The sequence below is a fragment of the Neofelis nebulosa genome, chromosome 4, assembly GCF_028018385.1.
Source record: "Neofelis nebulosa isolate mNeoNeb1 chromosome 4, mNeoNeb1.pri, whole genome shotgun sequence".
In the NCBI taxonomy this organism is placed as follows: Eukaryota; Metazoa; Chordata; class Mammalia; order Carnivora; family Felidae; genus Neofelis; species Neofelis nebulosa.
In genome coordinates, this window is record NC_080785.1 from 14,889,424 (window position 1) to 14,906,103 (window position 16,680).

General features: G+C 48.0%; 1 protein-coding gene and 3 long non-coding RNA genes across 4 annotated transcripts in view; 2 read left to right on the forward strand and 2 right to left on the reverse strand.

Moving 5' to 3' along the window:
• Positions 1-16,680, reverse strand: part of TBXAS1 (thromboxane A synthase 1) — a 156,036-nt gene that overhangs the window by 37,450 nt on the left and 101,906 nt on the right. The window contains exons 8-9 of the mRNA XM_058724107.1: positions 16,288-16,418; positions 12,266-12,577 (exon numbers count right to left, since the gene is read on the reverse strand). Of these exons, the coding sequence (XP_058580090.1) occupies positions 12,266-12,577; positions 16,288-16,418 (443 nt within the window). The remainder of the gene's footprint in view (positions 1-12,265; positions 12,578-16,287; positions 16,419-16,680) is intronic.
• The window catches only part of LOC131508904 (uncharacterized), a 161,947-nt gene that overhangs the window by 32,443 nt on the left and 112,824 nt on the right, over positions 1-16,680 (forward strand). The gene's annotated exons all lie outside the window — the stretch shown is intronic.
• Positions 9,334-11,971, reverse strand: LOC131508905 (uncharacterized). Its single transcript, XR_009260209.1, has 2 exons — positions 11,424-11,971; positions 9,334-11,176 (listed from the first exon to the last, which is right to left on the reverse strand). It is a non-coding gene; the product is annotated as an uncharacterized LOC131508905 (long non-coding RNA).
• LOC131508906 (uncharacterized) lies at positions 14,444-16,351 on the forward strand. Its single transcript, XR_009260210.1, has 2 exons — positions 14,444-15,129; positions 15,224-16,351. It is a non-coding gene; the product is annotated as an uncharacterized LOC131508906 (long non-coding RNA).

The following is a 16,680-nucleotide window of genomic DNA, read 5'->3' on the forward strand; positions in this document are numbered from 1 at the left end:
AGAATAAACTCAGTCTGACGATTGCAGCATTGAATCCTGACTTGAGTTTCTAGACTGCTGGCCTGCTCTGTGGAGTTTGGACTTGCCAGTCCCTACAATCTAATGAGTCCATTCCTTAAAAACTCTCTCTCTCTCTCTCTCTCTCTCTCTCTCTCTGCCCCCTCCCCTTTCCCCCCATTGGTTCGGCTCCTCTGGATATCCCTGACTCATACAGCCTCTCTGTCCCCATCGATTAAATGGGGATGGTGATAGTTCCTGCTTCGTAAAGTTGTGAGAGTCGAGTTAACTTTTATATGTAAAGAACTTAGTTTAGGGCCTAGCCTATAAACGTTCAATCATCATCATCATCATCATCTCTTCCAGCGAAGAAGTCTAGTTCTACCTCTTCCTTTCACAGAGAAGGAAACTGAGGCACAGAAAGGGGAATGGGGGATAATAGCGTATACACTGGCACTGTGCCCAGAATCGTACCTAGGTTCATTCACTTAATTCTTGAGACAACCTCACAAGCTATATACTGTTGCTGGCCCCATTTTATAGACAGGAAGACTGAGGAACAGAGATTATTATGCCAGTCCTCCATGACACACTGCCAGTGAGTGGCAGCTCAGGGCCTCCACATGCGCCGTTGGCAGGGCGAGGGCCATAGCACCCAGGTCTCGTGTCCCCTCACTTGGATGGCAGTGCCTCCTTGATGAGAGAAGAGTCTAGGTTTGGTCTGAATGTGATTGGGAGCCCTCCCCTCAGTGCGAGCTTCTTGACTCTGCAACCAAGCAGGTGCACCAGCGAGAGGCGGTGCCTGTCGCCAACAAGAGGGAAGACAGCCTTCAAGGAGTGGGACCCCTAAATCGTGACTGACAAGGCCAGGATACCTAGGTATACCACTTCCATGGAGAAGTTTGTGCTTCTCCAAGAAACACCCTCCCCCCGGCCCTCCCTCCTCCTCAGCCACTCGAACCAGTTTCTTACCGAGTTGATGTTCTTGCCTATAGCTAAGGAGGTGAGAAGTTTATCCTCTGCCTTCCAGTCTTAAATTACTAATTAAAATGTCTTGGAGTCTAAGCCCATTGCAAGAAAGAGCCTGGGTAGCTTTCTAAAGCTTCTTGTTCATAACCAGAGGGAAGTTGATTCTCTTCTCATCTTTATAATAAGGATTCTTTTCGCAGGGTATCTGCTTTATGCTTGCTACAGCTCTGGCCCCAGTTTGGTCCCAGCAGGGGGAGGCCAGTGGAGTTTAATTACATTCCTCCTATAGGGAACGTTCAAGGAATGAGGCTTTGAAAAACAACTTGTGCTACCAAAAAGAAAAAAAAAAAAATCAAATTAAGCGAGTGAGAAACAGGCATTGCCTTTTGTGTCCTAGAGACCCAATCTAAATATTTAAATTTTAAAGACAGAATTCTAAGTGCTTAACTTTATAAACCTTACACATTGCAATTCATAGGGGAGTCAAACATCCCTTCTGATCTGGAATATTCATATGCTTGGGCTAACAAGCTCATGTGGTTGCTATTTTCACACATACCATATTCAGCTGTAAAACAAAATGCTAAAAACAAAAAAATCCCCAAACCAAAAAACAAACGCAACACACACAAAACACCCAAAATAAAAGATAATGCTGCCTACAGTCCTGGGGCAACACAGACTTGCCAGAAAACAGAGTAAATTGAACGTCTAGGCTACAGGCAAACATTTTAGGAAGGCCCCTGTTCTCTACTGACTTCTCAGTTTCCCTTCCTCTCTCCATCTCTGAGATCCCCAGTCGCTGACGATCAGTGAGCATAGAAGTAGCCCCCACCCTGCCTCCCCAGGCGGAAGCTACTGACTTGCTGACTCCACTAGACAAATACCATGAACTGAGAGAAGTAGAACAAGTAGGCAAGCGGGTGGGCAATTAACCACATTTCAACTTAATGTAAGGATAAGGTAGCAACTTCCTTGCTCCTGGAAGCATTCAAGTGCAGTGGCATGTTATCTGTCCTGGGTGGGGGGCTGCCTTAGATGGCTCTGAAGATCCCCTCTGACCCTGAGAGCCCAGGTTCCCTCCGTTCCTTGGCATGCCAGGTTCTGGGTCCCAGCACAATTATAGGACTACAGACCACCGGGTGCTGCCTTCATCTGCCTGCATCTCCCTTGGCCGTGACCTTGTCTCTTTGACTCCCATCTCCTCCTCCCAGGGTGCAGTAACCTTGTTTTCTCCTGTGCGCCTTCCTACATCTCCCCAACTCAAATTTGCTTTCAGTTTATCTGCAGTTAGAAAAGAAGGGGCAAGCGAACATTTGTTCATTCGCTCATTCATCCAACACCTATTCATCACGAGCCTACTATGTGCCAGGCACTGCTGGAGGCCCTGGGATGTAGCAGTGTGCCAGGCAGCCGCGTCCTTGCTCTCGCAGGGCTCATATCCTAGCAGGGACTTCATTATATTGCCCCTCCCAGGAGTAAGTGGCATTTTAATAATGGATACTGTGGTGAAACAAAGGAAGGATCTCTAAGTGGTGAAATTTTAAGCCTAGTGATGGATGGATGGATGGAAAAACGAATGGGAGTCTTTAAATTTGTGCCAGCTGAGACCATTCTGAGGTCCTGCTCCACTGGGGTGAAAGCAGCTTTGGTCACTGGAGTTAAGTGGAGTTAAAAAAAAAAAGGCATATGTTCCTCCCTCCCTCCCTCCCTCCCTCCCTCCCTCCCTCCCTCCCTCCCTTCCTTCCTTCCTTCCTTCCTTCCTTCCTTCCTTCCTTCCTTCCTTCCAAAAGCTAATCGTTGGGAATACAACCCATACCTGTGATGTTTTAAGGGCCCAGAATGAGAGCAGTAGTTAAATAAATAAGCCATTCAGTTGAGAATCTACCTCAGTGCCAAGAGGACCCACAGAACCCTGAGCTTCACCTGTGGAGCCCACTTTCCCCAGTTTATTTCTAATTCTTGCTTTTCTGGATTGATGTGCACTGACCCCACCAGCTTATTTGCTTCACAAAGCCTGGCCCTCTAGAGGCTCAGATATTGAATATAAAATACTCCGAGTTGCGACATGAAAGGCACAAATATATGCTGATTGGTGTGGCCTGTTCCCCAAGGAACCACTCCTTGTGGGTCACCTCTCCCTCTGCTGAGACAGAACTTCTCTGCGGGGACTCATGAGGTGGGGGCAGCTTGGAGCATTAATTGCTAAAAATTCAAAGTGCTGAAGTGCTGATCTGGGAAGCACAGGAAAAACATCTGTAAGTCCTTCCTGTTCTTCAACCTGCCTCTCGCTTGATTGCCCCCACTGCCCCCATTCGGGACATCTTGGTACAAAACTACAGGCTTCTGGGGTGCCAGGGGCTCCCACGTGGGCAGTGGGTCAGGAGGTGGAACCAGGAAACTTCTGTGTCACTCTGATTCGGGGACTAGAGCCAGAACAAGGGCAAGGAGACTAAAGAGTGTGGTGAACTTTGGAGAGAGAGGAGAGGAGACAGAAAAGGAGCAGGACGAGAAGGAGAGGAAAGAGAGGAAGAGGCAGCGGGGCTTCTCAGAGTTCCTGGATGGCGTGAGGTCTAAGGATGTGGCTGTCACTGTTGAAACCCATGGGAGGGGGTCAAGGCCAGGGAGGGTGAGTTTCCTTGGTGGGCGTGTGGGCATGGGCTGTGGACGTCTCCAGGCCGTGGGGAAGAGTTTGGAGCCCCAGGTGGTGGCACAGGAAGGTCTTGGCCCTGAGCAGCACTCACTCACAGCACACATGGTCCCTGCCTTCCTGCAGGTATCCCCAAGGGAAAAAATGGGCAGGTGACCTGGATCGTGAAGATCAGTGCGTGTACGTAACAATCACATGGGCAGTGAAAAACTGGGGCTGCCACCTGATCCAGGGTGATGGGTCACCCTGCTTCAGGGACTCTTGGGTTTTCTTGAGTTGTCTTCTTTCCAGGAACTGGTATTTTCATAGCAGTAGCCACAAATTATGACTTCCAGGATGGAGTTCTAGAACACACCCAGAGAGGCCCCGCTTATAGGCTGTCAAGACTTCTGTGCTCTAATATTAGCTATAGGAGTGCCAGGAAAGGGTGAGAGAGGCTCATTTTCTAGGTCAGACTCTTCTAGAATGAAGGACAGGGAGTGGGCAAGTTGGACACATTCCACCTGCAGTGAGAATAGTCCACATCTTGCTCCAGGCCCCCAGGGGAATAGCATCAAAGAAGTCCTCTTTGACCACAGTAATCTCTGCATGGACTCTCATTTGGGGACTCTTAAGACTACCATGTACACTAAGGGCTCATTAGGGGAGCTTTTGGTCTAGGAGGAGCTCCCTGCCTAAAAGGTCCAGCCTGGTGGGTACCTGTTGGATGTGACAGGTCTCCAGTCTACATGTGCATCGTGAGAGAAGGCTCTGGTTATCATCTTCATCTGCCTTGAAGATGACTTCAGATCAACTCAAAAGCTCCCCCTAGCCTCCCACCCTGGAGAAGCAAGATGAGTTCAGGATTATAGGCAGTACGCCTCTAGAGATATACCCAAGATTGGGTGACCCTCGCCTCACTTTCCCTCTCAGTAAAGTGAGAGTGGCATCATTCTTTTCGGGATCGTTTTGAAAAAAATTCATAATTTATTAACAAGATGTAAATGGTCATGGAGGATCAGTGCTTTGGCATTAGGAATAAGTGCTTGCCACATAGAGCACAACTCGGGGAGAGGCAGGCCTGAGGGTTTGGAAGCTGGCTGCTCACAGCGCGTCGACCATGGACTGAAGTGTTGGTACCACCTGGGCGGTTGTTGGAAACGCAGAGTCTCAGGCCCCACCGTGGAAGTCTAGTGGTCTGTTGCTGCCGATCTCACCGTGCCGGTGTCCCTGCTCTTATCTTTGATTCTTTGGTATGACTTTAGGGCTGTAAGTTGTTCTGAGTTCCTGCCTCTTGCCTTGTACGTCTCAGCTTTGTGTCCTGTTGTGCTGTTATGGGATCTGCAGGAAAGGGCTCAGATGCACCTCTAAGCCCCACGGGGCCAGGTGAGCGTGTCGACGAGGACCCCTGAGCATATTCCTCCTAAAATGTTGGACAGCAGGACTCGAGCAGACCTGGGCAAAAGGGGAGGGAACCTGTCCAGTGGGGGAAAACCCATTTCCAGTTTTTCCCCTGAATCTTAAAATCAACTATGCCCTACTCCTGGTGTGAGGACGACCCTGAAGATTCATCCTGGGTACGATCCAAACTGGGAGACTTTTTTTTTTTTTTTTCCATAGCGAGGACAAATTTGTGTGAAGCTACACACATTTTTTCCACCCTACCTTCCTCTTGTGACAAAGGATGTATATTTATGAAACAGCCAGTTGGGAGCAAAATGGCGTGTGTGTGTGTGGCCACAAAATATGCTTTTTTTCCCCCTTTGAGATCCTCTGGCTGCTTCAAGGAACAAATCCTGAACCTTGCTCACATTAGCAGCATGAGCTAATCAGTTGAAATACCCAGCATGGAATGCTTTTATCCTTAAGAGAAAAAGAAAGAGTAAGTTGTATTTTAATTAGATATTTATAATGGTTACAAAGCAGCTCTTCAAGAGAAGTTTTAAGAATCTGGCCTTCCTTCTAAGGCATAACTGTGTTCAAATTATCCTAAAGAGAGGCTGTATATCAATCTAGCCCAATTTGTGATAAATTTACAACTGGGTTCTGCACAGCAGATTTATAACAACAATTAAACAGAAGGAAAATGGGTCATAAATTTCGGCTGGCACAGTCCGGCACCAAAGAGAAGAAGAGAGAATGGTTTGGCCAGATCAAAAGTCAATAATTTCCACATAAAGTGCTGAAGCTATAGCAAACACAATTTATATGGAAAGGGGCTGGGTTTTTTTTTTTTTTCCTTCCGATCCTTTTCAAAATTAGATATTGGAGAACACAATGAAGCATCTACGTTACAAAGGTCTTATTAAATAATTGGTGTGCTTTCTCAATTTTACGAGTAGTACACATACAAACTGCTCCCTGCTCCTCAATGCTTGAATTTAGTGAAGGTAGTGCCCCTTCGATAGGACTAAGGAAACATGGGGCAAAGGAAACATGGGGCAAGTGATTGGGTGACTTGAGAGGAAAAGTTTTAAGCTGAATTTTGGTGGTGGATTGAGAGGAAAGCCAGATGATTTGGAAGGAAACACATATGGCCTTAGAACAAAGCAGCAGGAATTATAAAGTGGGTTATAACCATATTATAACTGGAAACAGAAATATGTACACCGAAATGAGAAAGACATCAAGGCCACTTGGGTCAAAACAGGTGGCAGGACACGGACTATTACTGGACAGAATGTGTGAATTGTAAAACATGTACCAAGAGCATCTTCAGTAGTGAGGGAAGACCTCCAAGTGTCCTTATGCATGCCAGAAGTTGAGTTCTGCTGAATTAGTGACTTTCACTGCTGACAGTTTCACATCCTGACTGATAAAGGAGGCAGCGAGGCCAACCGCCAACCGGGACTTCACTCTAACCAATAAGGAAGCGTTGACTGGCTCTGTGGAAATCACAGGACATGTGGCATGAAGTGGCCACACTGTTATGAGAAGGACATAAGAGCAGGCCATGCTCACGGTTGAGAAGCCCAAGAGTGCAAGCAGTGTGACGTGCTGTTGGACTTCCATCCCACGGCTCAGGAAATCTGGGTTTTGAAAGTTCAGCGGAAAGGTGTGTGTGATTGCAGAAATTTGAAAGTGGGAGCTTCTGATCTGGGGACCATGGATTCTGGGTACTTGGGTGGACACACCGTTTTCTGGTCACCCAGCAGCTATTCTCCCCCCACTCCCAGGAACAGGGGTTTGGGGATCTCCCTCTCCTCCATCTGAGGTCTCAGTGGTTCCTGGGAGGCTGCTCCCAGGCACCAACTCCAGGGATGAGGCAAGTGACCCAGGTCTAAGTCAATCAGAGTATCATAATCTCCTCAGTCCCTGTGATTGGTGGAGGGCTGAGCGTGTGGCCCAATCGCTACCAGTGAGATGCTGTGAGCCTTTCGCTGGGACTTCAAAGAAAGAGACTCTCGCTGCTTCACATCGCACCTGAGCTGGCTCCGCACTACCCTCCCATCAGCCTATCGAAGGATTCGAGGACTTGAAGGAACACTCGTTGGAACAAGGAATCATCAGCTTAGATAGGAGTGTTGCCGGGGCCCGAGCCAAGGGATGGGGTCTAGGATAGAACACCCATAGAGTTTGGGGGCAGCTGGCTGAGTCTGGCATTTCGTTCTCCATTTCGTTCACCTGTGGATACGGCAGAATTGCTCATTTGCCCTCCCTGCCTATTTGAGCAGAGGAAAAGTAACTGGAGAGAGATGTCAGGGCAGAGGGGGCAGCCACTGTTGGTGTGGCCAAGGTGTGTGTCTCCCTGGGTCACATGGACACTGAAGGAGGCATGGAGGCTCAGAGTGAGCCATCTTGCCAGTAACCTGCTCCAGGGGGCTGACTGCCCAGGAGATCCCAATGCCCAGAAGCCGTGAGCCCTCTGGTAAGTCCTGCAGGGCCCCGTGCCAGCGCCATGGGAGGTGCTGAGAGAAGCCTCCGTTGTGTAGGAATGGGACTTCTGTTAGATGGCCCCAACCCTGGGAGGAGAAGGGGGCCCAGGAGGGACAGGGAAAGGCTAGGAAGGATTAAAAACAGACCACAGGCTGTCCCCGGGGCAGCTTCCTCAGGCCACACAGGTCAGCGTGAGCTAAGGACATGGAAGGACATTAAATTGGATCAGAGACTGAAATTTTAAACTGGACCACACTAGTCTGGACTTTTTCATGCCGAAAAGTGACCAGAAATCTTTGAGATCTATTGGAGCCATCATCAAGGAAAGGGAAAAGGAGATCATCAGAGCACAGTAAAAAAATGATAATTGGAGAAAACACGAAAAGTTTCCATGTTTGTACCTCACGTAGTTCAGATTGTTCAACACACTGGTTCCACAGCTGTCTTGAGACCACTAAGGGAGATCCTGTCTGAGAATGGGGTATGCCTAGAGTGAATAGAGCTGAAAGATGGGGAGAGAGAGAACACCGGGTTCCAGTGACAGAGTTTGAGCCCCTGCATCAAGCCACACCCGAGACAAATCTCCTCTCTGGAGTTTTCTGTTATGTGGGTCAATAAACTCCCTGAGCTAATATGGATTAAGTTTTCTATCACTATCAACAGAAAAAAAAATCCTGGATTGATACAGTGTATATATACAGTCTTGTTCTTGGGGAGAGGGACATAGCTTCTGTCGGACTCTCGTAGAACATTGCTATCAAAGGATATAACTCAGAGGAAAGAAACCCTGAAGCTCGAATCCAGCGATCCCATTGACAGATACAAGAGAAATCATCGGGTGAGATGTGTGGGGTTCTACAGGGGTATCATGGAAGAGCTAGATACTTGGGGTAGGGTCTGGGGCCTGAGTCTGGCATTAACTGGCACTCAAGAAATATTTGTTGAATGGAAAGCAACAGGAAAATTATAACAAGTCCTACATTACATGCAAATTTTCAGGAGAATATCGAAAGTGTGAACATCTAATCTGCATTTCCATGTCCTGACAGATGGCCCATGTTAACAGAACTCTGACTATAGGAAGGAAGGAAGGAAGGAAGGAAGGAAGGAAGGAAGGAAGGAAGAAAGGAAGGAAGGAAGGAAGGAAGGAAGGAAGGAAGGAAGGAAGGAAGGAAAGAAGGAAGGAAGGAAGGAAGGAAGGAAGGAAGGAAGGAAGGAAGGAAGGAAGAAAGAAAGAAGGAAGGAAGAAAGAACCTACAAATATTCATTGAGTGGGTACCATGTGTTACACTTATACAACTATTAACACAGCTGTGACTGCCAAATCAATTTTTTAAAAACGATAACTCCCATGTATTCCTATTTCTCAGAGACAGTCCTAGTTTGTCTCAGAGAAAGAAAATGACCTGGTGGGGGCAGGGAGCTTCCATTGCTGGGGCAGAGCATTGGACCCTGTTTCTTCTTAGAAGAGGGGTTTGGACCCTGAGAGTCTAGGGCTGACTTCTTAAAGTGGAACCAGGGACCACCTGTATCAAAATCACCTGGTATGTTTTATCTAAAATGCAGGCTCCTAGGCCCTGGCCCAGACTTACGGAATAAGAATCTTTGAGGAAAGGGCCCTGGCTTCTGCATTTTTAAACGATCTCCCCAGATAGTTTTTATGCACATGACAGTTTGAAAAACTTTACCTACCAAAATCTGGTTTTTTCCCCATAGGGTCTCAGTGCCTTGTAATATTCTGCACAGCCCCATGGAAGGTAGTTCTCTGGGGGAAAGAAGCCCTATCTTGGGCTGGGGGGATTGGAAGGAGGCTGGACCACACATTCTGGACTTGATTACTTGATGCCTTCTGTTGGCCTGGAGGGTTTCATTTGGAAGGGAGGTATTTTTTTTCCTTTTTTTTTTTTTCAGTTGGTGATTAAATTCCATGAAGGTAAGGATCATGACTTCTACCTCATAGAGCTGCTGCTCCCTCTTCGATACACTGCCCTATCTCCCACACTGTTGACCACTCTCTAGATGCTTAAATGTCTTTAGTTTGACCTGTGTTCTGGTTTGTTTGAGACCAAGGGGCGATTTCTCACTATTGCCCTTGCTGCCTTCCTGGGATGGCAACCAGAACTTCCTCTGGCAGGTGTCTCCCGAGTTCTCTGTCGTATGACATGGGTGTGATGGACTCTAGGGGTGGGATTAACTGGCTGAAGCCCTTCCATGCCCCCATTCCCATGGCCATGATAGTTGGTTCAAGAATGGGCAGTGACCTTAGCATCCTGGCCAGGGTTCACCTGATTGTTATTGAGAATTTGGGGCCACAGATTCTTTTTGCCCTTGGTAATGAGCAAGGAAGCCTGTAGTCCTATACATTCTTGGCAGGCTGCCTGGGCTTTGAGAAGAAAGCACAACGAGAATGGGGCCAGTATTAAGGAGGCACAACCAAGAACTGGGGAGAAACGGGGACCTGAGCACATATTTGAGGCCCAGAAAGACTTGCCTGAAGCCACATCTATTCCTAAGCTGCTCAGTGATCTGTACTATTAAGTCCCTCCTCCCCACCAGTTTTTTTGGTTTTTTTTGTTTTTTTGTGCTTAAATCAGTTTGGGTTGGGGTTTTGTTATGTGCTGCTAAATGCATCCTAACCGGTATGCCCTTCAGCTCCTCTTATTTCTCTTTCTGTAACATACCCCAGACATCTTGGGTCCCTTTTCAAACAAACAGAAGGACAGACAGAAAGACAGACAGAAAAATACCACAAGTACCCATGAAACAGAATAGGATGGATGGTAGGAATAGGTGGTAGGGTTATTTGGATGCATGGCTTGTTGAGACTCCGTGCCCTAAGAATATTGATTAATGGATCAATTTCAACCTGGAGGGAAGCCCTGTCCTGTTCAACATTTTAATCAATGACTTGGATGGAATAGGAGGCAGGCTTAGCAAGTCTCAGATGACACAGAGCTGGAAGAACTGCTAATATGACAGATGGCAGAATCAAGATTCAAAATTATTTTGACTGAGTTGAGCAATAATAAGGATAAATATAAACTCTTGCATCTAGGCTCAAAAAAATCAATTGTGTAAGCAGCGGACTGGGGAGACCTGGCTTGGCAGATGTCATAAGAATGTGGAACTTTACGTTGACCGTGAGCTCATGATGAGCCAAAAAGTTGAGGCAATTAGTAACATAGTTAATGAAGTTTTCAAATATTTGAAATATCAAAATATTGGAGAACTGCATTGGTGAAGAAAGGCTAACCTTGCATCTACTTCCCTGGTGGGTTAAAGAAGTGGGAAGCAATTTTCAGCTCAGTATATATATTTTAAAAAGCTTCTGATGATTCTAATAACAGAACAGGCTACCTCCCCAAATTGTGAATGTAATAATTATATCAGCATGTAATAGAAGTCTATTATGGTGGTCTTCAATCTATTTATTTATTTATTTATTTAGAGTGAGGGGAGGGGCAGAGAGAGGAGAGTGAGAATCCCAAGTAGGCTCAGCATGTAATAGAAGTCTATTATGGTGGTCTTCAATCTATGTATGTATGTATTTATTTATTTATTATTTGTTTATTTTTAGGGAGGGGAGGGGCAGAGAGAGAAGGAGAGTGAGAATCTCAGGTAGGCTCCCCACTGATGCGGGGCTCAAACCCATGAACTGTGAGATCATGACCTGTGCCAAAATCAAGAGTTGGATGCTTGGGGCGCCTGGGTGGCGCAGTCGGTTAAGCGTCCGACTTCAGCCAGGTCACGATCTCGCGGTCCGTGAGTTCGAGCCCCGCGTCGGGCTCTGGGCTGATGGCTCGGAGCCTGGGGCCTGTTTCCGATTCTGTGTCTCCCTCTCTCTCTGCCCCTCCCCCGTTCATGCTCAGTCTCTCTCTGTCCCAAAAATAAATAAAAAACGTTGAAAAAAAAATTAAAAAAAAAAAAAAAAAGAGTTGGATGCTTAACCGACTGAGCCACCCAGGTGCCCCTGGTCTTCCTTTTAAAAGCACAGATTTAAAAAATGATTTTAACAACTTGTAAGTCAAAGCAATACACACAAAAGCATCCAGAAAAAAATCTGGCGATTAAGTAGCCTAGCTTGGCACTCTTGAAAGTTTGTTTCAGATTCACCAAAGAGGAGCCTCATCTAGAAGGAATATCCAGAATCTGGACTTTGCGCTGGCCATCCCCATTTCACCTCATTCCATTTATGGCCCTCCTGCTTGGTGCTCACCCGGGTTTCATTCCTGCTTTGGGTTGGCCCATCCTTATGCCTGCTCCCACTTTCCAGCTTGGTCCCCTTTCCTGCCTCACACTTGCCTCCCAGAGCTGACTCCACAGTCATAGCAGTGGGAAACCACACCTCTTTCCTGCCCCTGCCTTTTGACCCTCACCTGTTGCTAAGACTTTGCAGCCTCCCTGAGCCAGGCCTGGTTTCATGTACAGCCCTAGACAGTGAAGATACGTATACAATACTCCTCTCCTCTCCTCTCCTCTCCTCTCCTCTCCTCTCCTCTCCTCTCCTCTCCTCTCCTCTCCTCTCCCTTCCCTCTCCCTCTCCCTCTCCCTCTCCCTCTCCCTCTCCCTCTCCCTCTCCCTCTCCTCCTCCCCTCCCTTCCCCTTCTTTTTATTTTTCTGTTGTTCTGAACACTCCATTTTACTTGCTAACCCAGAGAGGCAGAGAAGGTGGGCCCTATTTCATCTCATACACTTAGCATGTGATTTTCGCAAGGAAGTTATCAAAAGTAAGTTTCACTTCTACGAACACAAAATCACGTTTCCTGTGGATTTCACAAGGACGACTGTACTCACGAATTTCTCATTAAAGCTGTCCACCTCTGTCAGAAGCTTCTCTTGGCAGTTAGGGTTGGTGGCCAGGAGGTAGGTGGCAAAAGAGAGCGTGTTGGTGACGATCTCGTAGCCAGCAATGAGGAAGATGAAGGCCTGGCCCACGACCTCATCCACAGTCAGAGGCTTGGACAGGCGTCTGGGCTGGTGCAGGTGGGAGGGACCCGCTGCGCAGTCGGTGGAGAAGACTTGTCTGACCATGTCAAAGCTCTCCACGCCCACGGAGGTGGAGGAATGTCGGGCGTCCAGGATCAGTTGGAGGAAATCTTTCCGCCTCTAAGGGACAAAAGGAGAAAATGCCCATTTTGGTCTTAGAGTCATGTGACGGAGGCACAGAAGAAGACACACACCTGAGCTTGATGGGAACCAGTACCCTCGTTGTGGGGTTATCTGAGATGGCAAGAACCTGGAACCCCCAGTGTCCCTTACATGGCATTGGTTCTCAGCAAACAGCAGACTGTGATGCTGCCGTTAAAAAAGGATGAGGCCGTTCATCTGGACTGATTGGGAAGGGTGTTAAGCCATTTTGGTAAGGAAAAAACAGCAAGTTGCAGAACAGCCTGCACAGTGGAACCTCATTTCTGTAAAAACAGTACACGTACAATATATATAATTGCACGCACTTGTTCACGCATAGAAAATGTTCAGCAGCATCTATACCCAGCAGTTCACAGTGAATTTGGAGGAGGCGGGGAAACCAGCACGGGGTGGGGGGGGGGGGGCGGGGGGGGTTGAGTTTTTACGTTATGCATGTTTGTACTGTTGTTTGGTTGGTTGGTTTTCCAACAATAAAACAATGAAAACATCATATAGATTTAAACGAAAGTACGCGTTCCCTTGTGCACTTAGGCACCATTCAGGGCTAATGGATGGGTGGCCATACATTTTCCTCACACAGTAGGAAGTTGGCAGAACTGGGGGGCGGGAGGAAACTAGCCTTGGGGAAGCTGGTCTTCAAAGACCTCCCCCACTCCCTTTGTCCCCAGTGATCCCTTAACCCATTTAAGTGCTTAGAGCTTTCTTACCATTTCCCCCTACCTCCCTTATCGGCAATTTGCATATTCTTTATATTTTTACTGCCACTAATTGTAACCATAGAAGCTTTTGCATATTGCTTTCACATTGACAAAGTGTATCCCTGGCATACCCCTTCTTTGAAAAGCTCTTTAATGTGATGGGTGACAACCAATATGTTGCTCTTTTCTGAAGTTTATGGGGCTCAAACAGCAAAAGGAGAGTATCAGAACCACCAGCAGAAACATATTATAATTTCAAAGTACTTTGCTTGGTGCAGCGTTTTCTCAATTCATTGACTTCTGAATTTCTATTGCATTAATAATCTGTGTCCCACACATCAGCACTTAATTCCATCTTTTAAGATTGCTGTTATTTCACCTGTTGTTGCTTTTTCTCCTCCAAGAGAGTGTAAGCGTGTCCAGGGCAGGACCCTGTGTCCCACCCCCTCCCCCCAGCCCACGCCGCGCTGTTGCGCTGAGCACGTTAGGTGTGCGATAAACGATCCCACAAATAACAAGGCTGTGCAGGGAATGCATTTTGAAAAAGGCTGTGTTGGATTGGCTTACAAGTGATGCTATTTGGAGCAGGCAGTTTGGGTCATGAGGCCTTTGCGGCTCTACTGGTGCCCAGCTTTTGTGACCTTGCAAGACATCTGCTGAGATTCCAGCAGGGTCACAGCTAAGCCTGTGGGCATCAAGAACCTTGAGTCTCAGGAGCCAAGGCCTCCGTATCCTGCCAGCCTGCTCAGGTCAGCCACACTTGGCTGCCTCTTTCCACCCCGGCCTGCTCGTTCTCATTTCCAGGCGGCATCCTCGAGAGCTGGCTTCCCCCGGATTCCTTCCTGATGCTCTGCCAACATCTGGGTGGCTGTCGTGGCTCCACTGCCAGCCTGGCCAGGCAGAGTCGGGGCAGGGCGGGGCATGATGGTTCCTGTGGGAGGTGAGTACCTTCTGCTACCTTGGCTCCTGGAGGAGAACGCGCAGGCCTATCCGCTGGTGAGTGCGAAACTCCTCAGGGTGCTGTGCAGTCCTCCCTGAGGCTCACCTGTGGCTTTGCTGGAGGGCAGTGGGGACGACATGGGCGGGAGAGCACCTTTGGCTTTGGTAGAAGCGCAGCTGGCATCCTTTGCTCTCATCCCCTGCTCAGGAGGCTGCTAGAAGGCCATTGGAGCTCGGGAGAAATCTGTCTTCACCTCCAGCTACAGAGGCCGGAGGAAAGGGCTGCTCTCCAGGGCCCGTGCGCTGGAGAAGAGCATTAGTGCAGACGGGTTTCTTTTATTTGCACTGCATCACAGAGGCTGTTTGAACAGTGCCCATTTAGGACTGAAACAGTGCTGCTTTATGGTTATATCCAAGGAAAATACGCACCCTGATAGATGTAGGTGTCTAATCCACCCATCGGGCTAGAGCTTAGAAAAATATTTACCTTTTAACATCTGTGCTGCATTTTCCACTGCGCAAACACACATCTGCTTGATGGAATGTCTGCAGAGTTTAGATGGGTTTAAAGCAAGTTTTCTTAGTAACCATATAGCTCTGTCTTGACACGGGCAGTCCTGGATTTGTGGTTGGGAGGTTTTTCTCAGATCAGCTCATTGTTTGAAACAAATAGCTCTCGAGTTTATAAAAGGAAGAGCTGGAGGCAATCCCAGTAATTGGATCTTTAATAAACCCCTCACCTCTTAGTAAGCCATTCGGTGCAACAGTTTTAGAATTTTCAGCCCGATTCCACAGCCTGTGGGTTTCGGGCTGGGGGAGGGCTGGGGTGTGTGACAAAACTGTCATCAGGAAGCCCTTCAGAGCGATACTGAGGTTTGAAAATGCGGCTTTCCTCACCCCTCCCTCCCCGGGCTTCATCCTCATTCTGGAGACTCAGGAACCTGATGAGAATATTCTGTCCTTTTAGGCGGAGCTGGGCCAGTGATATCAGCGAGCTGATTCTTCCCACACCTCCAAGGGCGTCGAGTGGAGTTCACCATGGTGCGGGCCAAGGGGCTGTGAGCTTCTATACACCGTCCCCTGCCCCCTGAACCAGACTCCTTTGCCTCACAGGCTCCAGAGGGGGAAGCCAGGCAGATGAGGCCGCTGGTGCATCCAGGCATTAATTAACCCCCCATCTCTTTCTGGGCCAATGGCGCAGCAAGGGACCTCACGTCCTCCCTTGTTAAGCCCTATGAACCCATCTTTGAGCAACTCTTTTAAAGCTTGCACAAGTCAATTCCAGAGAAGACATGTTAGCCCTGGTTTTTTTTCCCTCTCGAAGCCATGTTCTTGAATGCAACGAAGCCCTTAAAGAATAGTGTTATACATGCATGAATGCATCCAACAGTGACGTTATCTTCCAAACACTGAAAAGTCCAATTTCTATTCTCAGCCAAGTTCAAACAACAAATATTTACCGGATTCCTACTATGCACCAAGCATGGTGCAAGTCTAGGGAGGAAAGAAGCCTCTGGGTCTCAGCCGAAGCGTGAGAGGGCCCTCAGCCCCAGACTTTGCAGCAACATCCTCCATGCTGAAAGTCAAGGTGGGATTAATTGAGAGCTGCCTAAACTCCCCTCTACTGGTAGTGCTGTTCACTCTACAACTCCATCTTGCCAGTTTTCAGTATACAGAATATGCCGATGAAAAGTACATGTGAAAATTTACCTAGAAAATTCTTTGGGGCTGCTATTGCCTGTGCTTGAAATAGAGAGGCCATGAGTTTTGGGGGGTACCCACGGCAGAGCATGGACAATTTGATCTGGGTTTCTCTCCACCATCCTTCCCCCTCCCCTTTCTCTTTCTTGTTCGCCCCCTCCTCACCCCTTCTCCTTTCCTTCCAGTGCCCTGGAAGGCTCTAAGCGGTAGGCCACTGAAGGCCAGCATAGTGTGGTGTGCGGGGTGGGTAGGGAAGAGACAGAAGAAACAGAACTGTACCAAATTAGGCCCCATTCCGTTTCAACGACAGGCCCAAGTGAGATACGTTACCTCTTCTGCTGCTTGCTGGTCCCGCAAGGCAATCACATTCCTAATGAGTTTGTTAAAAAAGCCATTCAGTTCATCTCGGTTCTTATTGGGCAAAATCCGGGCCAGTGGGACCATTATGGATGGAAATGATACTTGAAAGAAAAAAAACAAAAGCGGCACTGAAAACGGGGCGGCAATAACCCCAGGGCTATTAGATGCCTGTTGCCAGGGAAGCAAACCCTGGCCTTGACTTAGTCATTGGAAGCCGGGGCTCCCCTCTGGATCTGCACTCTTCGCGGCAGGGTTTGTACCTCATTTCACTTCCCGACTCCTCACGTTCCTTGCACATTGTAAGCACTCGGTAAATGTCTGCACAGTTGAATCCCCACTTCCATCTGGCTCCCAAGAATTCAG